This window comes from Hibiscus syriacus, unplaced genomic scaffold (genome assembly GCF_006381635.1).
Source record: "Hibiscus syriacus cultivar Baekdansim isolate YM2019G1 unplaced genomic scaffold, ASM638163v2 tig00110794_pilon, whole genome shotgun sequence".
NCBI classification, from domain to species: Eukaryota; Viridiplantae; Streptophyta; class Magnoliopsida; order Malvales; family Malvaceae; genus Hibiscus; species Hibiscus syriacus.
Genome location: NW_024062865.1, coordinates 584,369 through 607,426, shown reverse-complemented (window position 1 = coordinate 607,426; position 23,058 = coordinate 584,369). Strand labels below are relative to the sequence as shown.

General features: G+C 36.2%; 6 protein-coding genes, 1 non-coding gene and 2 pseudogenes across 7 annotated transcripts; 4 read left to right on the top strand and 5 right to left on the bottom strand.

Annotated features, from left to right (window-relative positions):
- Nucleotides 1–1,039: 1,039 nt before the first annotated feature.
- On the bottom strand, nucleotides 1,040–3,460 carry LOC120141261 (ADP-ribosylation factor 2-B-like). The gene is made up of 7 exons (XM_039156189.1): nucleotides 3,342–3,460; nucleotides 2,814–2,966; nucleotides 2,660–2,733; nucleotides 2,210–2,326; nucleotides 2,016–2,134; nucleotides 1,463–1,544; nucleotides 1,040–1,253 (listed from the first exon to the last, which is right to left on the bottom strand). The coding sequence occupies exons 2-7, from the start codon at nucleotides 2,956–2,958 to the stop codon at nucleotides 1,248–1,250; spliced, it is 543 nt and encodes a 180-aa protein (XP_039012120.1). The 5' UTR covers nucleotides 2,959–2,966; nucleotides 3,342–3,460; the 3' UTR covers nucleotides 1,040–1,247.
- A 1,410-nt stretch (nucleotides 3,461–4,870) lies between these two features.
- On the bottom strand, nucleotides 4,871–5,323 carry LOC120141260 (protein NIM1-INTERACTING 1-like). Its single transcript, XM_039156188.1, has one exon. The coding sequence runs from the start codon at nucleotides 5,289–5,291 to the stop codon at nucleotides 4,911–4,913; it is 381 nt and encodes a 126-aa protein (XP_039012119.1). The 5' UTR covers nucleotides 5,292–5,323; the 3' UTR covers nucleotides 4,871–4,910.
- Nucleotides 5,324–11,398: 6,075 nt separating this feature from the next.
- Nucleotides 11,399–12,104, bottom strand: LOC120141258 (ubiquitin-40S ribosomal protein S27a). The gene has a single exon (XM_039156186.1). It carries the CDS (start codon nucleotides 12,037–12,039, stop codon nucleotides 11,569–11,571), a length of 471 nt encoding a protein of 156 aa, XP_039012117.1. The 5' UTR covers nucleotides 12,040–12,104; the 3' UTR covers nucleotides 11,399–11,568.
- Nucleotides 12,105–13,013: 909 nt separating this feature from the next.
- Nucleotides 13,014–15,202, top strand: LOC120141279 (annotated as a pseudogene).
- Nucleotides 15,203–16,606, top strand: LOC120141278 (the record flags this gene model as incomplete). The annotated part of the gene is made up of 2 exons (XM_039156202.1): nucleotides 15,203–15,457; nucleotides 16,327–16,606. Coding segments are annotated over 2 exons (432 nt in total), but the record flags the coding sequence as incomplete, so codon positions are not given.
- Nucleotides 16,607–16,723: 117 nt separating this feature from the next.
- LOC120141259 (autophagy-related protein 8i-like) lies at nucleotides 16,724–18,122 on the bottom strand. Its single transcript, XM_039156187.1, has 5 exons — nucleotides 18,009–18,122; nucleotides 17,866–17,921; nucleotides 17,538–17,590; nucleotides 17,188–17,306; nucleotides 16,724–17,093 (listed from the first exon to the last, which is right to left on the bottom strand). Exons 1-5 carry the CDS (start codon nucleotides 18,046–18,048, stop codon nucleotides 16,978–16,980), a joined length of 384 nt encoding a protein of 127 aa, XP_039012118.1. The 5' UTR covers nucleotides 18,049–18,122; the 3' UTR covers nucleotides 16,724–16,977.
- A 101-nt stretch (nucleotides 18,123–18,223) lies between these two features.
- Nucleotides 18,224–18,296, top strand: TRNAF-GAA. The gene has a single exon. It is a non-coding gene; the product is annotated as a tRNA-Phe (tRNA).
- A 115-nt stretch (nucleotides 18,297–18,411) lies between these two features.
- Nucleotides 18,412–20,174, top strand: LOC120141257 (annotated as a pseudogene).
- A 63-nt stretch (nucleotides 20,175–20,237) lies between these two features.
- LOC120141256 (mannan endo-1,4-beta-mannosidase 4-like) lies at nucleotides 20,238–22,483 on the bottom strand. The gene is made up of 5 exons (XM_039156184.1): nucleotides 22,117–22,483; nucleotides 21,824–22,018; nucleotides 21,593–21,715; nucleotides 20,877–21,082; nucleotides 20,238–20,794 (listed from the first exon to the last, which is right to left on the bottom strand). The coding sequence occupies exons 1-5, from the start codon at nucleotides 22,474–22,476 to the stop codon at nucleotides 20,434–20,436; spliced, it is 1,245 nt and encodes a 414-aa protein (XP_039012115.1). The 5' UTR covers nucleotides 22,477–22,483; the 3' UTR covers nucleotides 20,238–20,433.
- Nucleotides 22,484–23,058: the final 575 nt, after the last annotated feature.

Here is a 23,058-nt window from a genome sequence, read left to right as displayed (position 1 = left end):
TGGCTGAGGAGGAGGGTGATAAGGCATTGGGCTTTTGGGTATGGCATATGAGGGTCGATGAGTGGAGTTCGGTTTTTAATGGTGGGTGTCGGGTTTTAATTAACTTACGAACTATTTGATGCTTGAAATTAATTACTAAGTGATTTAATTTTTTGATTGCCTTTGATTCTCCAAAATATGTGCCTTACAGAATTATTTTCTTTTAGAAAGAGTGGAAAAATATATATATAAAAAGATATATTTATCATTCAGGTGTTGTTTGATATATCAAAAATATTAAATATCAAAATTTTAATAGTAAATTCCATAAATATTATTTTATGTTATAAAACCGTTAGGTTTCGTAAAAGTAAAACCTATTTTTGAAAGTTATTTATTTTGTGATTCTCATTTTATAAATATAAATATTTATATTTTTTGGATATAAAACAAACATACTAATTTAAATATTTTATTATGCAGTAAAAATAATTTATTTAAAATATAATTAAAGAACTACAGATTAACATTTATCTTATATATTAAACAATGTATATAATTGAGTTGGTATAATGAATTGATCGAATACTAATTTAATTAAACAATAATTAATAAATTTTTGTTTTAAAGAATAACAAATATTATCATAATATTATATTCTCATGTTTTTATATAATCTTAATAAAATAATTAAAAACTATTATTTAAAAAACAAACACAATAAATTCTGTTGCACTCTCACGAAATGTCTTTATCCCTAACATATTTAAACTTTTAATATCTTCAGTTTTGTTCTGTTTTATATATATATAACCACCTATAATAAATTTATTAATCGATTAATCGGATCAGGTATTGTCAAGGTAAGAACGTCACTTCAAACGCAATTTGATCCATTCATAAACATCATAATTCAAATCTCTAACCTTACTTAAGAGATCTCGTGCCTCATCGCAAAACCAAGCGGTTGTTAGTAGATTTATTATGTTTATTGAACAAGCTAAAAGGGGCATTCAAAATACTGGCTAACCTTCAATTACCAACAAGGAAAGGATTTCCCCAAACTTGGGGAATTTTTTTCAGCTATCGGTATAATACCAGCAAGGAAAAACCCAGAATTCATCAATTATTCTTAAACTACATATAATAAATGGCAACGTTTGCAAGAAACAAAAGAACATGGGAAAAGCAAAACACTTGAACGGGATAAAACATACAGGACTGTAGAGGGGACATCATCAATGAGCCTGACAACTCAATTATGCCATCTATGCCTGCAAATTGTGTATATAAGTATCAGCATTAAAATAGGACTCGCCTATCGATTAGCTAGATCATGATCATGAATAGTGATGAATGGTGATTAAGTTTGAATCGGATAGTAGCAGATGGGAGCTTGACCCAACAAATAGAAGGTAGGAGAAACTGAAGAAACCCAAATGGATATATTCTGCAACTTCAGGTTTAAATGCAAGTAGCTTACCTTGTTTGCAATGTTGTTTGAGAGCCAGTCCAGTCCCTCGTACAATCCTTCACCAGAAGTGGCACATGTGCTCTGGATGTACCTGCAAAAAAGGAACTATTCAATGGGTTACATCCAGATCCACAAATATAGACCATCAGAGAAAGCGAGAGTGATTGGTTCATTTAGGGATGGGCATGGGACCAAATCCGACGGGTTCCGACCCGACCTGACCGGGTCGGCTTTTTAAAAAAAAAACTGGTTCGGGTCGGGTTTAGAGTGAAAAATATCCGACCCGACTCGAAAAAATATATAATTTTACCTTATATATTTATGAATAATTACAATAATATCCCCCTATATATAATTTTTTCAATTAAGTCACTGTTTTTATTAAATAAAAATAATTTTTATTATTATTTCGGGTCGGGTCGGATTTTTAAGTTATATGTCGGGTCGGGTGAAAACTTGTTTTGGTTGAGTCGGGTCGGGTCCCGGGTGGCGGACTCCTTGTTCTCGGGTCGGGTTGGGTGGACCAAAAACCCGACCCAAGCCCATCCCTAGTTCATCTTACCAGTGGCGCTGGTGGAGAGATTGAAGCCCAAGCTTGTCAGTAATCTCAGCAGCATTCATAGCATTTGGAAGATCTTGCTTGTTTGCGAATACTAGCAGGACAGCATCCCTCAACTCATCCTGTCAATGCACATAAAACAATATGTTGGATTTTATTAGAACCATGAGGCATAATAAACTTTATGCTCAAAGTACCTCATTCAACATCCTGTGCAACTCATCTCTAGCTTCAACCACACGATCACGATCATTGCTATCAACCACAAAAATAAGTCCTGTGTTTTGGAAGTAATGTCTCCACAATGGTCGGATCTATATAGAAAATCATATCAAATTAACCACACTTTCTCATTATTCTGATAGATAGCAAGGCCTAAGATATACCCAAAACATAAGATTCAAATTTGAGCACTAAACATCCAGCTTTGCGCATACCTATCGAACACCTACCCCATATTCTCCCCTTCAATGGTACTACAAATTCAGGTTATCAAGATGCTTAATTGTTTATAGAATATACGAGACAATGAAATTCTGTCCATATCATTGTCACAAACAGAACATATAAGACACCCTAGGTCTTCCCTTTGATGCCACCGTTACAGTTAATAATAACATCTTTAAATGAAAGCCAAACTTGGGTACCTTGTCCTGGCCACCAACATCCCAAATAGTGAAGCTGATGTTCTTGTATTCCACGGTCTCAACATTGAATCCTACAAAATTTTATAATATATCAAAATCTGAAACAAAAGTTATTTTGAATAAGAAATAGTGAAAAAAAAGGCTACTTACCGAATGGTAGGAATGGTAGTGACAATCTCTCCCAATTTAAGCTTGTAAAGAATGGTGGTTTTAACAGCAGCATCAAGACCAACCATCAGAATACGCATCTCCTTCTTGGCAAAAAGCCGGCTGAATAGCTTTGAGAAAGACAACCCCATTTTTCACTGTCTGCCAAACACCAAAATCCACTTATAAATTTCCATAATTGCAGATGGAGTTTAAAAATCAAAGTCAGAAGCCAACGTTCCGATATTTCGATATCAAAACAAACATAAGATCGTTCGAGCAACGATCGGAAAGTAAAGAGAGTTGAATTGATCCATATGTTGCGAAATATTTTTGATCCGAAAAATGCAGATCGGGGTAATTTGACGAATATAAGAAGCTTTTCCGAGACTCTTACAAGTTGAAACTACGAAAATATTGAAAATTCAAGAGATTAACACAATGTTGAAACAAAAGTGAAGTCATTTTAAAAAGGCAGATCTGGAGAGACATAAGCTAAATTAGAGAAAATTCAAGTGAGAATTGAAAATCCGTTTTGGATTTTTAAGAAGGAAGAGAAAGTTGCCTGAGAGAAATGCGAGCGGTTACCAAACGACGACGAACGACGGAGAGAAGCGAAGATCTACTCCTCTCTCTTTCTCTCTCGGAATCGAAGGCAATTGACGCTTGAAGCTGAAGACTTGAGAGCCTTATTTATATACGGGCTGGGGACATTGATTAATACAAAGAAGCCCATAAGGAAAATTGGACGAACTATGAAGCCTAGCCGCTAGAAGACACTTATCACTTTGCTTTGGTTGAACTCAAAATCACCATTGGCTGCTGCGACGGGTGGAGCTGAGCATAAACAATGGCTGCAAGTGCACTTGATGGCTGGAAGGTTAGCTGGTTTATAACCTTCTTCTTACTCTTCCCATACTTCTATTGATTCTCCCAGGGGTTTAGTTATTAACTACTTGGCATCCGCCCCAGATAAACTACCCACCTCGCAGTGTCCTCCCCCCCCCCCCTCCCCCGCGAATTCTCGGTGCGGCGGTTAGGCATCCTTAGACGAAGAGTGGTCTTCCAGTTAACACTTATCTCTTTCTCTCTCGCGTACCCAATTTTGTTCTTTTAATTATCTCTTGATACTTGTAATTGAATCAAATTTGTCTTTGTTTTTATTAAAAGAATTCGTACTTATAGAAAATGAAATAACATGATTAATAAATTTCAAATTATGTTTGTCTTTGTTATCAAATGTTGCAGATAAAACTGACACTGCAGAAATTTTCTCTCTAACGTCAGGCTGGCTTGTACCTTCTTCAAATTGATGCTTTAATGTTAAACCATAAACAAAGGTGTAACCCAAGTTCAAATAAAACTCTTGGTTTTTTCTTAAAAAATCTAGATTTTTAAAAAAAAATATCTAAATCTAAACTCATGCACCCGTAAAAGCTACACTATTCAAAGTTGGCTCACTAAAGAAGAATGATTTATTTTAATCATTAAAACTACTTCACAAGATCGAAATCTTGATCTATAGAATTATTATTTAATTTTTTAAAATTTAATTTTTTTAAGATAAAACAATGATAATATAATATTTTTAAGTTACAAAATTTTAATTTTATTTTTTAAAATCATAATATTATAAATTTAAGTAAATATATATATATATATATATATATTAACTCGTTAAAATTGTATATGTTTTTTGAGGTCCAAAATTAATTTGTAACTTGAGATACAAAAGTGAATTCCCCCAAAATTTATCATCTTTCTTTCAGCATGTAGCCGTGTAATATGATTTACAATGAAACGAAGTATATGCATGAAAATATCTGCCCACGTCGAGGGTGGGAGGGCCCCAGTCTTACCGATACCACAAAAGAAAAAATTCAGAAAAAGGAAATATTCTGTTGGAAACAAACAAAAACAAATGCCCTTGGTCTTCCCGGTGAAGTAATTCGATCAGATCTGAAATATTTTCTCTCAATTTCAATTACCACTGATATATTCACCTAGCTTAACCGGGAGATTCCATATTGAAACATTGATAAATCAAGATCAACATCATAATACAAGATCAAACTCCATTAACTCATTTTTTGAACAATAAAAATTAAACTGAATCAGACGAAAGGGTGAGATTAAGTGCCAAACCATCATATTCTTCTTGTTTTTTCTTGTCTTCTTTCTTGTTGTATGGAGTTGGAAAGACGACGACGAGTGGCCTTCGAAACTCGAATTCTGCAGTGAAATCTTCCCATTCAAATCTCGGAACCCAACTCGATCGCTCATCGTCACCCAACTTACTTGTCTTGTTCTTCTTCTTCTTATTTATATCCTCCTCGTCATCTCTTTGTCTCAGCTCGTGTTTTCGCTTATTACGCGCCTCTCGAAAACTCCTTAACAGAGCAAAAAACTGCTCCATTTTCTCATCTTCTTGCTCCTCACGATCACCTTCACCATTCGAAACACGATTTCTCTCCTTCGTCGCCATGTCAAAAAAGAAAAAAATTAGAGGGGAAAAAAGTTTTTCTGGTGTTTCTTTGGTGCTGACGAGTTCGTTCAAATTTATACAAGTTTGGAATTAGAAAATTAAGCAATCCTCGTAAAAGACCGACCTGCCCCGCCGGCGCCAAACTCATATTGCGTCATCTGGAAGGGCACAAAAGTAAGATGAGATTACGACGTGTGAAATCACGAGTTGCGTCAGTTAATGACGCGGGTAGGGTAGCAGATTGATTGCAGGGAAACGCACTGGGTCTCAAGAATGATGACGTAGCAATGGTGACGCTATACGAGATGAATGAAACGTTGAAATGAAATGAAAGGTTGGTGGCATGCGTTTTCAACTCTAAGCTACCGAATATGCACACATTTGGCTGCAATCATGCGGATCGAAAGAAAGGACGAAGGTAATCGTATTTTTTAAAAAAATTTAAAATTATTATATATTTTAAATATTTTTATTTTTACTGAAAATCTATTTTTATTATTTCTATTGATTTTGTTATTGTTAGACTTTTATCGGTTTTAGTAAAGCGTTATCGGTTTTGTTATTGTTAGGCATTTTACCGAAAATATTAAAAAAATTGATGTTTTAGGTAATTTTTTACCGATTTTTTTATTTAAATAATAACAAAACCGATAATATTTTTTTTAATTATATATTAAAGATGTTGTAATGTAGAACTTCCAACACAATCAAATGTTCGATTTTTAAACCCGTTAACCGACAACTATCCAAATCTAGAACGTTGGGATTAAAGATATTTATAATACACTTGCTTAAATATTTCAGTTACTTGAGTTCGAATAAAATTATCTGTATATGTGTAAATTTTAATTTATATATTTTCAAAAGAAAATTTTAATAAATACTTGTAAAATGGGGGGTAGGGCCTCCCACATCAAGACAATCACATTGGTCCCTGTATTGTAGATTTTCTATATAGAGTTAAGTCGAGAATTGTTAACCCAAGAGTTTGATTTTAATGTTGGTGAGTGAATGGTGGTGGGTTTCACATGGCTCGTTGATTTTTTGAAACACTAACATGACACCGACTTCACACCTAAAAAGTTTATCAGAAAAGACATGATTGTGAATCTAGAAAGTTTAGGCAATATTGGTATTTAGATTAAACTTTAGGGGCTTAAAAGTTTTTAATCTATTCTCTCTTTGTTATTTAAAGGTTTAGTTAAAAAAAGTTAAGCGTTTAAATCATATTTTTTATTTATTTTAAATATTTTAAAAAATATTTAAAGTATTGATTTTTTTTCAACCGTTAAAAAACATTGTGAATCACTTAAAATTTCCTTAATTTTCATTCTTGAAAATGGTAATCGGCGTGAGGCACATTGTTGAAAAAGGCTTTAGCTATATTTTTGAAAGAGGGTCGTAAAAAAGCCTTGTAATATACGTGATTGATGTTCGTAGGGAAGACTTAAAGGACAAATAACCTAATCGTAAGGGGATTGTGAATGTACCATAGAAGATATAGTCGTACAGAGAAGTTGAGTAAATCTGTGATACGAGGGCAAATTTAATTGCTATAAAATTCAGGAATTAAGTGTGCTCGGTGAAAGCTTTAGAGGAAGGGCCATGGTCAGTTATTAGGTAATATTTTGTGCTATATGGGTGGGGTGTAGATCAAGTTCTTCAATATAAAATTGATGTCTCTGCAGTAACTTTTTCGATCTAGATCCATAATTTACCTTTAATAATATATATATATATATATATGAAGTGAAAGATGGTGTAACTTAAATTTAGTTTTCCTTTTTGGTTAAAATATATAAATGATCCTTATAGGACGTTATTTTTGTTAGATATTTTTACTATCAAAAGTTATAAAATAATTCTCTAAAGTTGTTTTGTTGAGTTATTCAATTATTAAAAGTTATAAAATGAAAATTCGGCTATTCATATGTTTGAAACTTATTATTTTTTATTAAAAAATGACGACCATTTAAATTGGATATTTACTTAGAAAAAATATTACGATGCGATTGTTATATTACATTGCAACCATAATTTAATAATATACTCATAATTAATATATTTAAATCCATAAATAGATGACCATGAATGTAATTTACGTTATATAATATTATATCGTCGTAATATGTACAAGAACTACTGGTCCACTGCCTCCACACTCATAATCAGTGTCGCCGGATGAGATGCTAATATTCCACTAATTAAAGAGTAAATTACATTGGTGACCACTGAACTATTGTTCTCATTCATTTTAACCACCAATGTTTCGATTTCATCAATAAAATATCCAGTTATTTAAATGCTTCAATCAAACCATTAATAATCAACTTTTACAAAAGTGTGACATGGTTGTTAAAAAAACTTGATTAAATTACATATATGGTTATTAATATTTATGCATTCTATTAATTTGTACATGATTTATTTTAATTAAAATAAATTTAATATCAAATTAAATGGTGACACGTGACCTGGTTAGAGGATGTTATCTCAAATTTTTATTTATATAATATATTTATTTAAATAAGGTGGTTGAGTGGTTCAGGAGTGCGCACCCCAGTCCTTTGCCTATGTTCAAATCCCACTTGGTGCACAAATCACCGATTCTTGTTCTCACTTAATAAGGTGGTTATTGGAGGAAAAATAAATATATTAAATAAATAAAAATTAATAAAAATATCCTCAAATTAGGTAGTGACACGTGTTATCGTTTAATTTGAGATTAAACTTATTTTAATTAAAATAAATTATGTCCAAATTGATCAAATGTATAAAATTAAGGTTAAAATAAGTAATTATGTCAAAAAATTTTATTATCATGTCAATCTTTTGTTAAAAGTTATCAGTGGTTATATTGAAGCATTTAAATAGTTGATTAATGAAATTGAAACATCAATAATAAAAAAGCGCAATAGTTTAGTGTTCACTCGTACAATTTACTCTGAGGGTGCATTTGGTTCACGGAATGTAAGATTACCAGTGGGAATGTAAGATTACCAAGGAATAGGATTACTTAAAATGTTGTATTTTGTGTTTGGTTGGTTTAGCATGAATGTAAGATTATCGTGTTTGGTTAAAGGAATAAAAAGATTATTAGAATGTATATTTGACCAAATTGTCCTTATTATATATTTGTTATTTTAACAAGTTGAAAAATATTTGTATATTTTTAAAAAAAAAATTAAATTCATAAAATTTATATATTTTTTTACAAAATTGAAAGTATAAAAAGGTTTAATGAAAGGGTAAAATTTTATTTTAACCCCTGAACTTCATATAAAATTTTAATTATAAACTTTTTTTTATAAATCTAAAATAGTTTAAGGATAAATTTATAATTTAACATTCGTAGAATTTTTATTATTCAATAACAGAATAATGATATTTTTGAAAAAAAAATTAAAGGCATTTTAGTCCAAAACGTTAATAATCCAACAATACCTAAGAAAAGAGAGGTAATGACATTCCCGGTAATATACCCCAAAAAAATTCACTATTAAAAATATAAGATTATCGGAAATGACATTCTCAACCAACCAAACGGTAGAATATATATCTTATTCCCATAGGAATCTAACATTCCCTAACCAAAGACACCCTAATTATAATTAACATACACATAAAAGTAACTAGGAAAATGCTTCGTCAAAACACGCGTGAAGGATTTGATTATAATTTCGCACCTTTTAGCGTGGAACATCTTTTGATATACCAACACTTTGATACAAAAGAGATGCTAAAATTCCCGCCGTTGTTCCAAAAAATATCGATGAACCCTCTACAGTGAAAGGGTAAGGTCCAGCTCGTCTTTAACCTCCTCTTTCCGATCATTATGATCACTGTCCTGGCTTTGAGAAGTACCGGCGAAGCTTATAAGAAGCTGATCCTTCACCTTATTATCGGCTTTGTCCATGGAATCTTCACGTCGAAACGAGGGGTTCCACGCTACAGGTTGTTTCTCTTGATCTTCTTCAAGCTTTCGCTTCTTGGTTTCGCTCCGATCATCTACAGTATCGGCATTCTTTTTCACGATCTCCACTGATGCTGATGCTGAGCTGTTGTTCGTGATAAAACGATCACGAGTCTCGCGGATGTTGTTGATGAGAGCGTAGAACTTCTCCATATTTTCGTCATCTTCGTTGTCGTCATCATCGTTGTCGTGGGATATCTTTCTCTTCTTGCTCATGGATGCAGAGGTGGAACTCTTCATGTTGAATTTTCGTTTTTTCTTGCAGACGGCCAAGGACAAGGTGAGGGAGACATCCAGGTGTTTCGGGGGTTGCTTCCTTTATTTCTTCTAACAAGAGTCAAGAGTGAAGATGATGCCCTAAATTATTAGAATTGGTCAAGGTCAATGTTTCCGATCATTTTGTTTTGTCGGGATAGCGTGACCTCACTTATTATCCCTTGGACGATTTTATCCTCCACTCGTTTATGTTTGGTCGTCCCTGCCAAATTAAGACGTGAATCGTAATAATGATATTAATTATTAGGGTAAAATATTTACTTGATCATCTACTTATTACTTAATTTTTGTTTTAATTAAATAATGTAGTCACTACTTAATATATATAATATTATATTTTGATTTTATTTTAATCATTTAATTTTAAAAAATCAATAATGTTAACAAAAAAAATTTCTTAATATCGACCTTCGCTTCTTTTTTTAAGTGAGAGCAAAAAAAAAATGAACCAGTTGGTACTAACAAAAATAAAATCATAGGTGATTGTATAGCTGTTGTCAGGTTAGCTTTTTGTTTTCTTCTTCGTGATCGAGTGTACATTCTTTTTTTGTATAGCTGATATAGAGTGGTTATGGTGGCTCTGTATTGGATTTAATTGAGGAGCGAGGGTTTAATTGTACAACAAAAAATCAGTTGGGGGAAAATTTTGGAAACGAAGCCCTAAAGAAAGAGGTTAAAGAGGAGTAAATGTGAAGGGAAAACGGTGTGACATTCGCACAATCGTCAGAACAGAGGACAAACATGACGCATGCAATTCATGACTTATACAATAACTAATGATGGAGACTCGCTCTTCTGTTTTGGTGTGCTCTGTGTTGTTCTGGAGTTAACTGAACTCATTCTGCAACCCGCATTTTTCTGACTACCAATTCAACTTCCATCACAATGCTCTCTAGATCTAATCTTAATAACACACGCCTCTTTTTAATGCTAACACAGAAAAATATTGCTCTGGATGTTTATAAAAACTATCTGTCCTTTAAACTTAGCCGCCTTTTAAACTAATTATTGCGAGTATGACTTTTGGTTATGGTATCCTGTCTGTCATCTTTTAGTCCAAATGCAATGTGGTTTAATCTTATAATAAAAAACTGATAAATAAAATATTACATCATTTTACTGAGCTTATCACATTGATAAAAATTGTATGTTATCTATCTATTCATCTGTTGCATGTTATAGTCGAATATGGGGACTGTAATTTGTTTCAATGAAAAATATCGAATATTCATCTATCGACGTGTTGTATTAGGAGTGTTTCCCTGTACATCATTCAAGGATTTTCTTTAATCGAACTTCAAGTCGTCAAAAACATCCATCTTCCATACCCAATCTCGTTGTAATTAAAAGTATATTCATTAGTGCAACATGATGATCATCAATCCAAAGTCATTGAAAATATTCATCCTATCATCACTCGGGGCTAAAGCTGGGATTTTTAAACCCAAGATCTATACATATGATGTCATGAAAGAGTGAACAATCTTAACACAAAGCAGAGTTTATCGGATAAAAATGAACACAACCGCACCTCTAACGACTGGGAGCCAATGAATGCTTCTCCATGATTCAATGTACAGGAACGTTCACTCTGCTCTATAATATAAAAGGGATTTACATCTCTTCAAATGTGTGTGCATACAAGGTTTATTAAAGCATAGAACTCAAAGAAAGGCTTCAATCAACAATCTTTATGAATTCATAGCCAATCAATATACCGGCAATGGTTGAACATTCAAACACTAAAGTAGGAATATTCATAAAATTGGAAAATCTCAAATTTTAAGCAAAAAAATAAAATAAAAAATAAGCTAATTGAATAAAAAATAAACAAAAATAAGTAGAAAACTCCATACTCTAATTCAAAACAGTTGAGTTGATAACCATTCATAACACCAGAATCATACTCCAAGTATTATAACATAAAAAAACATAAAAGGTTCAACAATTACTGAAAAATAAAACGCTAATATCCATACTGATCCAATTATTTTGCAGAACCCAAAGAAAGGTGGAACCCGACCCTACTCAATCCCCACCAGCCTTCTGATAAACGTAGGTGAGGCCACACTTACCGCAATAGTGCCTATCGAAATGATTAGCCATGAAAGTCCCGGCTCCGCATTCGGCATTAGGGCACTCTTTTCTCAGCCTCTGAACCTTCCCGGACTCATCCACCTTGTAAAACTGGAGCACGGCGAGCTTGACCTTCTTCTTCTTGTGCTTGATCTTCTTGGGCTTGGTGTAGGTCTTCTTCTTCCTCTTCTTTGCACCACCCCTGAGACGGAGGACAAGGTGAAGAGTGGATTCCTTCTGGATGTTGTAGTCGGCTAAGGTGCGGCCGTCCTCGAGCTGCTTCCCTGCGAAGATGAGGCGTTGCTGGTCAGGTGGAATGCCTTCTTTGTCTTGAATCTTAGCCTTAACATTGTCGATGGTGTCGGAAGACTCGACCTCTAGGGTTATTGTCTTCCCCGTTAGGGTTTTGACGAATATCTGCATCTTGGAGGCGGGTGAAGATGCGAAAGGGAAAATGAGGGCAGAAGTTAGCCGCTAGGTTTCTAATATAAGAGAAGTGTTGGTAAAATATGAGAAAGTAGGGTATTTTGAGGGAGATGAAAGTACGTAATTGCCCATGCTGCTTTTCACTTGTGAGCTTTACTTTTCAGATTGTTAGGAGCTGAAAGTAAACTTGATCCTCCAGTGTTATGTTGTTGTGTTTATTGATATTTGGGCCTTATAACCCACAGAATTCTCGAGCTTTTAAGTCTTGGGCTGTTATATCTGATCTGTGAACCTCACAATAACTATTGTATTATATTTAGGGTGTTCGATAAATTATTCATAAATTATTTGTATAACATTAATTTATATTATTTTATTAAACTTAATAAATGAGTATAAACAAAAATTTATGTTTATTTAATAAACGAATGAACACAAATATAAGTGTGTTCGATTAATTTATGTTCACGAATAAGCTCATTTGAAAGTTCGTTTAACAACTCATTTATGTTCACGAACATAAGTGTATTCAAATTCACATGACAAACATTTGAATACGGGCGACATTTGCCTTGCCTCCTTATTTCGACCGAAATTGATGAATATCAAATCTTCTTTTCAAGGTCAAAAGTGGCTCTCTCTTTCTCTTTTTCACGAGAATATTTCCTTGCTACAAGCTTACTTGCTCTGCAAGTACGCTGACTTTCCTTTTCCAATTCATAGCAACTTTTAAATTAAAAAACTATGTTTATTGAATTGTTAAGTTATATACACAAAAATATTCATAACGGCGCCTGTGGTCACCGGCACTTGTGTTCCATGTGCGTTGCTTGTATCCGCTTCATCTGCAACGATCACTGCTGCTGCATCTGCAAGGCCAAGTCCCACGTCATCTTTGTCACTAAGCTTAGGGCTTCCATCTTTGTGCTTTTGATCGCCAATGTCGATTTCAAATTGAGACTACCGTAATTATGGGGTTTGATATTGCTTTTGTCCATTTAATTAACCTATTCATTTGAATCTGTGTTCTTGGCTGACGTTCACTAACCCAAGTACAAATTCATCTGTTACTTATATATACACATACACGTACATATAATATCTTTGGATGGCAGGTGTCTTATCTTTGTGATTCTGGTTTTGTTACAGGCTTCAGGGGATTACACAAGGATGATCCATGATTTTTCTGTATTGCCAACTGAAGTAAGGGAAGGCCGGGTTCGTTCATATTGGTACCATGAGGATACACAAGCGTTTTTGATGATGTTGATCACTACAGGATGATCAAGGCCATGTGCAGGCTTTCTTTTACTGTATGTGACAATATGGAAGAGCAGACCAATGATGGAGTGAAGAGGCGGGGAAAGTTTAGGAACACTGAACACTTGAAAGCTCATTTGTTTCATCAACACATATTGGTTATGTGCAGCCTGTGTTCGGAAGGACGGAATCTCTAGCATTTTATATTACAGTTCTGAATAAAGTATGACGCTTGTGGAGCATTGTTCCTTGTTGATGAGTCAGTTGTTTGTCCATCAAAAAAAGTGTCGTGTATACATCAATTATCTTATTAGTTTCTTTTGGACGATGTAGGTGTTTATTTGTGAACAAAAGCTATATACAAGGGCACAGCTAAATCAACATATAAGCACGGGTGACTCAGAGGTGGATGGTACTGAGAGTGAGAGAGGTGGCTTCATGGGGCATCCCATATATGAATTCTGCAAGACCCCATTTTATGGGGACGTGTTATACTCGCACATGTCCACAGAGCACTATACATGTCATATATGCCAAAGGTAGTGAGTCTCTTCCTGGTATATATTTTTAGAATACAACTTAAAACAAGTGGGCTTAGTTTTACTTGTTCACTGTCCAATGCGGACAGCATCCGGGACAATATGAATATTACAAGAACTATGATGACCTTGAGGCAAGACGATTTCTATATTTCTTTTGCTTTCATTATTTTCTTTTTATCCACGTAAAGTTAATGGAATTTTGAAAATTGTGTGCCACAGATTCATTTTCGCCATGATCATTACCTATGTGAGGATGAGGCATGCCTAGCCAAAAAATTTATCGTCTTTCAGTCCGAAGCTGAACTAAAGGTGACTCTTTGGGGCATATAAATGGTGCTACTCTTTTTTATTATTTGAGTGTGTTCTTGGTAAAGCCCATATTTTCCTTTTCTCATATACATTCCCCCCTTTTTGTCCTTTCAGAGGCAAAATACCATCGAACATGGAGGTCGCATGTCTCGTGCACAGCGTACTGCTGCTTTGCAAGTATGTATCTTCCTGCTTGTTGTGGACGCATAAGTTGCATTTTCCCTATTTCATTCTCTCATATGTATCTTCCTGCTAGTTGTGGACGCATAAGTTGCATTTTCCTTATCTCATTCTTTGTTGTTTTGTTAATTGATTATACTTTTCCAGATACCAACAAGCTTTCGATTTCATCGAAGAAATGATGATCATCGTCGTGGAATGGAGCAAATGTCTTGGCATGAGCCATCTGATGATGACTATCAACTTTCCATGACCATTGAGGCAAGTTTGGAGGCGACCAGTGATCCACCAGGATTATCTACTACGCAGGTGATCTCTTATCATGGAGACATAAATGATATTGAGCCGCTAGTTCAGCCTTTTGAATTATTATCCGCAACAGATTCTGAATCATCTTCTAGATACCTTCAAGCATTGGGGGGAGGCTCTAGGGGTGCACCTTTGCAAGAAACTTATTTTCCTCCTCTCTCCACTCCTGCCAGCAACAGTCAACAAATTCCTAAACACAGACCTGACGGCCTGCCTTTTAACACCATGGCAGCGCATCTTCGGCGCAGAAGAATGGGAGTACAAATGTTTTGAGTTTAGCCCAAGAATGGCCAGCAACAAGTCACAGGCCCATTCAAGCAGCCAGTAGTTCAAGTCAGGTTAGACCAGCAACAAATGTTGCATCTACACGTACAACCTCAATTGGAAATAGTAATGAATTTCCACAGTTGAGCTATGCAAGTTCGAGTCATGTTCAGATTCAGGTTCAGTCTCGTCCCACAACAGCAGATATATTAAAAGCATCTGGTTCTCGAATGAGTGCAGCGAACACAAATAGGATCAACCATTCCTCATCAGCTCCAAATCTTGCTGATGGTTAGTCACATCTTGTTCTTGACCTGGCTAGACTCTGCCGTGATTCTCAGAAGCAAAAGGAGCTAATTGAGACCTATAATGCTAGTCTGCAAGGCAATGGTCTGCAAGTGAATGGTGAGGCGCAAGGCCGTGGCTGGTTTAAGTACAATAATGCATCTAAGAAATGGAAAGGGAAGTCTCTGAATACTACAGGCTGTAATTCAAAGGATAAAGTGGCCGATTGTATTATTAACCAGTGTATGCAAATTGCAGTCAAGTTATAAGCCTTATGAGGATGAGGTGGAGATTTTATAGAAGGATGATTACCGCACTGCTAAAGGAAATTCATGGTTAATTTTTAATGAACAGCAGTTTAAACTGAATTCTACCAATAAACCGGCTAAACTCACGTTATAATGCTTTCAAAATAAATAATTCACGAGATAATGCACTCCCCATATTATTTACTGAAATAGGGTGAAATCCACAGTGTGGCCGTAGGTCGCCATGCCTTCCGGGCGACCTACTACGTCGCCATGGCTTCCCGGCGAGCTGCACAGAGATAATGGACGTCTGCATGTGCCATGCACGTCCCCAACACCCCAACACAGGTCGCCATGCACTCCCCACTCCCAGCGACCTACAAGGTCGCCATGCACACACAGCGACCTTGTAGGTCACCAAGCAGTCCCGGCGACCAAGCTTGGTTGTTTTCATGCTGATCCTCGTCATATTACTTGCATGCTTGGTTGTTTTCATATCGCTGGGAGTGCATGGCGACCTGTGTTGGGGTGTTGGGGACGTGCATGACACATGCAGACGTCCAAGGAAGCCCATGGCGACGTAGTAGGTCGCCCGGAAGGCATGGCGACCTACGGTCACTGTGGATTTTACCCTAATTCAGCAAATAATATGGGGAGTGCATTATCTCGTGAATTATTCATTTTGAAAGCATTATATCATGAGTTTAGTCCCAATAAACCCCTACAAAAATTGGGGGTCAAAATGATTCATCATCTGCTAAAGTTGGACCAGGGGATGGCGGTTGGAAGTAGCAAGCAATGAAAGAAAACTTCGAAACTTCACCAATACGGCTTGGTAATGATTCAATGAACTTTACAAGTACGGCTTGGTGATGGTTCAATGAACTTTACGAGTACGGCTTGGCTATGGTTCAATGGCAGCGCTATTGGATCCAAAGGATTCTGAGCCAAACCCTGAACCTGAAGCACTAGATAACAAGCTTGATAGTAGCCAAAACTCCAGTGGAGCATTGCCTGTACGAGGTGTTTGGAAGAAGGGAGGAAGTAAGAAACTCTTTTCATAAGAGATACATCCAGAGGGAGGACAACTTTTCTTGGGAAAAGACCTAAGTTATTTAAAAGTGACCGAGTTTTGCAGGATGTTAAATGCCAGCAATAGATGTACGAGAGGGGATATTAAAGTGCGATTAGCAACTTGTTTACCCATTAGGCAACAAAAATCCAGCATCACTGAAACAGAATTGCGAGGTCAAAATGAAAACACACAAAACCAAAGCAGGATTCCAAAAGTTTTTACTTATTTGTAAGCAACATACATAGATTACTGGAAGTTTACCACCAAGGTTACACATTTGCGTGCGAGTTCATATACATTGATAACAATAACTTGTAGAACGTGTTGAATGTTATTAAGACATTTACAGAATGAATGATGGCTAAAAGACGCTACAACGCCAAAATACCAGGCTGAGCTTCGACATTCAAGATCCATCCAGACAACGAAGGGAACCGAGGGATTTTAAAGTATTGCACAGAGGTTACGGCTGAGTAATCTTATATGTAGCACAACCAAAGGTTTTCTCGCTACCGTAACACATATACAGAAACCCATCGTCCTCTTTGTACGATTCATAAACAGAGTCCATAAGAGTAGCTGTAAACACGGGTTGTAGCTGAAAGCTCAGAAAATGTTCAAACACGATAGAATCATTTTGAAAGAAATGTAACATTATCTTATCGTGACTTACCTGTTTGTGGTAATGTGTCCTTCACGAACACAAAGAGTGCTTTCCCGGGGATCAGACGAAGTCTCGAGCTTAAGATATGAATGAATTGTCCGACAGACATGTCCCGGGGAACCAGATACCTATAAATCAAACAGTTTAGCACAAAATTGATCCGCCCTCGTATCATTTAACAAGAAATCAACACCAACCCAAGACTTAAGTTAAAATTTTTATATGCTCCTAAGTGATAATTTTTTAGCAATTATAGAATTTGTGCTACAATTGGTTTATTGCATTAGGTAGAGTTTATTCCTCTACAATAAAAACGCACAATTAAGGGCAAATTGTTGTTGGCCAAGGCTGAAACTTACTTTTGCTTTTCCATTTCAGGAAGATCTGATTTTGAGTATCTTTCCACAACCACCTGCAAAAATGAGAGGAAATAAAAGTAAGAGAGCCGGCTTTTAGCAATTACCAGCTAATTCTTTTTAATAGAACCCATAATCCATGAGGGTAAGAAGGCATTAAGTTCGTCTAATTTATAAACAGCATTAAGTCTTGATAACAAAATAAATAAATAAATAACAGAAATTTTGTAATATTTATAAAATAAAATATAAAACCCGAAAGGAACAAATCAGGAAACAAAAGGGTTTGGCCAAAAGTAACGTGGAAACAGACTGAATCAGAAAAATTTACAGGGACGCGATTGGGATATTTGGCGATGATATCGCGGGATTCTTCGAGCCTTTGGTCTGCGAATTAATTTAGAAGAAAGAAGAAATTAAGGAAAGAAGAGGAACATATTTAGAAAGAAAGGTATTCTAAGAGAAGAAACAAACCGAAAGTGAATTCATCCTTAAAAGATGGAATCTTTCCCATTGCAACGCAGGTGGATGGAGTGTGTTGTTGAAGATGGAGACGATCTTTTGTATACGAAACCAATATACACGGAAGTAGATAAGAAATTGACACGGAACGCTATCTATGTAAAGAACTCAACCATCTAATTTAATTTAACCTATATAAATTTAACTGTTAGAAACTTAAACAACTTGCGGGGATAGCTCAGTTGGGAGAGCGTCAGACTGAAGATCTGAAGGTCGCGTGTTCGATCCACGCTCACCGCAAACAATTAATTTTTTTCAACCTAAACAAACAGTAAGCGGTTATTAATTCTTAACATATCCATTTTTTTACTATAAATTTTCACGTTTGAGGCTAGATTTCCTGTGTCCATTGAGTTCTCCGCTTCTTTAGAGGTCTGTCTGCTCTGCTCTGCTCATCTCAGCTCAACCCTCTCTCCTCTCGCAACCGAAGACTCAGATCCGTACGGAATTGTTTCCCCAGGTTACCACTTCTGCCCTTTCATTTATATTTTTCTGTTTATTGCTTTGCTTCGTAGTTTTTGTTTGGAGATCTTGCTTTGTTGTTTGTAGTAGCCGCGGAAAAGAATGCTTGTTTTATCTGTTTGTCTCTTTTATAGATAAGGTTAATAGAAACATTCGCAGATCTGTGCGGTTTTCTGTTAGTTTTGGGGTTTTTAGCATTTTAGTTTCTGAAGATATATGGCGATTACTTTTTTTACTTCAAAAGTTAGTTCAGATTACTTTTGAGTAATATCTACTGGATCTGTAACTTATTTCTCTTCTATTATCTTACGTCATTATGAATGCTTTAAATTATGTTTAAGATTTGTGATTTTACCACGCTGATTTAGATGTGTTTGTGCATTAATCGTGTGCAGGCTTACAATAGAGACCTTTCTATTCACATCCGAGTCAGTGAACGAGGGTCACCCTGACAAGCTTTGTGACCAGGTCTCTGATGTAGTGCTTCATGCCTGCCTTGCTCAGGACCCTGATAGCAAGGTTGCCTGTGAAACGTGCACCAAGACTAACATGGTCATGGTCTTTGGAGAGATTACCACCAAGGCCAATGTAGACTATGAGGATTGTCCGAGACACATGCCGTGCTATTGGATTCGTTTCTGATGATGTGGTTCTTGATGCTGACAAGTGCAAGGTCCTTGTCAATATTGAGCAGCAGAGTCCTGATATTGCCCAGGGTGTGCATGGCCACTTTACGAAGCAGCCGGAAGAGATTGGAGCTGGTGACCAGGGCCACATGTTTGGTTATGCTACTGATGAAACCCCTGAACTTAAGCCTCTTAGCCATGTTCTTGCAACAAAGCTTGGGGCTCGTCTTACTGAGGTTAGGAAGAATGGAACCTGCCCTTGGCTAAGGCCTGATGGTAAAACCCAGGTTACTGTTGAGTACTATAATGATTATGGTGCTATGGTTCCGGTTCGTGTTCACACTGTCCTCATCTCCACTCAGCATGATGAGCATGTTATAAATAATGAAATTGCTGCTGACCTCAAAGAGCATGTTATAAAACCTGTTATCCCTGAGAAGTACCTGGATGAGAAGACAATCTTCCATCTTAACCCATCTGGCTGCAAGATCATTATTGATACGTACGGTGGCTGAGGAGCCCATGGTGGTGGAGCCTTTTCCGGAAAGGATCCTACCAAGGTCGACAGGATTGGTGCTTACATTTTTAGGCAGGCTGCTAAGAGCATTGTAGCAAATGGCCTTGGCCGTCGGTGCATCGTGCAAGTTTCCTATGCAATTGGTGTGCCTGAGCCATTGTCCATCTTTGTTGACAGCCATGGAACTGGAAAGATTCCGGACAAGGAAATCCTCCAAATTGTGAAGGAGAACTTCGACTTCAGGCCTGACATGATCACCATCAACCTGGATCTCAAGAGGGGTGGCAACAACAGGTTCTTGAAGACAGCTGCCTATGGACATTTTGGACGAGACGACCCAGATTTAACCTGGGAAGTTGTTAAGCCCCTCAAATGGGAGAAGCCGCAATCTTAAAACAAGCTTTGCCAATCTTGGCTGCTCACTGCTTGCTTATCCATAATGCTGAATAATGATCCTTGTGTTTTCTAATCAACATAAGACTTAGCCTATTCATATTTACCCCTTTACTATTTGTTCTCTTATCATGTTTTACTTCTGATCTTATATAACATAATATATATTTCTCTCAATTTCATGATTTGCAAATACAGTGAATGTGGACAGGACACCAGCAGTTTGTAAGATAAACTAAGTAATGTAGGAATGAGGATGCTGGAAAAGCCTCATTTGGTATTGGTATCATAGACATTAATGTGTACTAAACTCATCCTAAGAATTCACCTTTAGGATATTTATTATATTTTTGATTGTTTCAAGGAGTTGATATGATCTTCAAGTGAGAGACGACAACAACCGAGATTGTTGAGCAATGATTGAAGCAGTTGAAGGGCTCTGTTCCAAAACAATTTGGTATCCATCTCCCATGTTATCCATCCCAAGGCTCAACAGTTGCCAAAACAGCCCACCGGCACACGATCCCCCACTTCTGGCACTGCTGTAGATAGCATTGTAAATCCTCTGGAAATACTCGTTTCTCTTCTCTAAGCTGTACCCTGGCAACTTAAAAGACTTGCCAAACTCTCCAATCACAAGTGGTTTCTTCAGCACCGAGTTGCAGTCCAGAGCATGTGCTTCAATCCACCTATCTACAAAACCAAGCTGGGCCTCCTCGCTCATATTTGTCGATGGTAACCTGCAATTATTACATCTAAATCAAAACAATAGAACAGGGGATCTCCAACGTGTGAAATGAACTAGAGAAATGGTGATATTACCATTGCTCAGGGTAGATATGGATAGTTGCGAAATCGACCTCGATGATCTGGTTATCAGAAATGAAGGCAGTCCCGATGGGGTAGTTATTCGGGTTGTATTGTTTCTTCTCGGGCATTGATTCCCCATAAAATCCTTCGAGTCCTATTTCCAGTAGATGATGATTGTCAATGGACTTAACATGTGCAGCCATTTCTTTTATCCAGCTCTGTAGATTAAATTAAGCAAATTATTAGTACCACAAACTATTAGGGGAAAGTTCAACAACTTACAGAATTCCAAACAAACAGAGAACAAAAACAGCAAACTTGTCTGTCACTACAAAACATCAATCCAGGAATCTGATTCTAAATTACTCTTTGAGAGGTTTCTTCAGATGATTCCCTGTTTAGTGTCATGTGTGTATGCTATGGACCTAAAGCCAAAACAATATTTTCCATCGCTAGTCAATTTTATCCGTGACGGTTACCCTTCTTCTAATCCGCCCATGCGAAATGGGTTTTATCTTTTTAGCTGGAATGAATTGAAATTAAGTTTAAATTTTATCGGCAGTAAAAAGTAGGATTATTCTCTTTAGATATTTTAAGTTCAAGTAACTGCGTTTGTTTATAGACATAGTCAAATGATTAATAAATATTTTGAACATATTACTTTTTAATTACACCAAACTATTTAAAAAACACGAAACAACTAAGGAAAATTAACTTGAAAAACAAACCTGAAGATGAGCTCCAGATGGTTCACTGGGGCAACGAGGTTCGTTCATAAGTTCCCAAGCAAATATGGTAGGATCGTCTTTATATGTCACTTCAGTAATCGTGTTGATTCTGGTTAGCACTGCCTACAAATCAAGTACAACCGCCGGCTAAATACAGTGCAGAAAATCCCCTCAAAAGGGAGAGAAATGGGGTTTCATCCAGAAAATCTAAAGCTGTAAACCAATGTATACCTTAACATGATCCTTGTAGTATTGTTTGACGATGGAATCTGTAAAAAAATCATCTTCGTTTCTCAGGTTCCGACCGCGTTGCTTTGCCCATTGAACGTATTTATCTTTTCCTCCGTAATCTTTGAAGTTATTCACCAAACTCATAATCAAGTGAATCCCATACTTATTAGCTTCTGCTACGACAAAATCCAGTCCCTGCAAAATTATTTAACAATCTAATACGAATAAACATACCCTTTTCTTTGTAATGTATAAAACTGCTGTAAAATGAACAGTTTTAAGTGCTTTCATACCTTGAACACGTCTTCATTGTACGAACCAGGAGAAGTCTGCAGAGGCTTGTAATCACCATCGTTAAAAGCCCACGTCCTAGCTACGTTCATGCCATACTTGGAGGCTTCTCGAAACACATCGGTGACCTTACTTCTCGAAGAAGGGTCGGATGCAAACATCATCAACCAGTAAGCATTGAAGCCATTTATGTAAAAAGGCTTTCCGTTCACGACAAACTTAGTTTCCGTCGTTTGAACAAAGCCATTGCCGATGGTTGCGGCAGCTGCAGCTGCAGCATAATGAATTTCACGGTGGATGTTAATCGTCAGCGTGAGGACTAACGGGACGATAAAGCTGTTGAACCAACGACTTGCCATCATATTCAGGACTTGGAAAAAGGAAAACTTTCGTACGGAGACTGGTAGTCAATGAAGTACCAACACCAGATGTAATAGAAAAGGAGATGGAATGGAAACAGATATATAATGAGAATATAAACCGGAGCTTAGGTTGGAGTGCTGGCATGGTTTAAAATTGAGACACCAACTTATACAATACAGTATACGTACATGTATACTGGATTGTGTGACACCTCTGGCGTCTATCATCGGTTGGGTCGAGTTGAACTTTTAACCCACACAAATTCGACCTAAAAATTAAATCACTTCACTCGTATATGAACTTAGGATGATTTCATTTTACTCTACACTTAAACAGATTTTTGAAGTTAAAATTTATTTAACCTAACATGGCATATATATATATATATATAAAAAATTATTTTTATTATATAAAATGAAGACTTAATTGAAAGATAATATACAAAAATATTATTGTAATTATCTTTAAGTATATAAGAGATAAATATAATATTATGTTCAATTGAATTTTTATTTACCATAAGCTCGAATCCACTCAGTCCGGGCAAGAGGGGCACTTGCCCAGGGCCCCTCTTACCCATG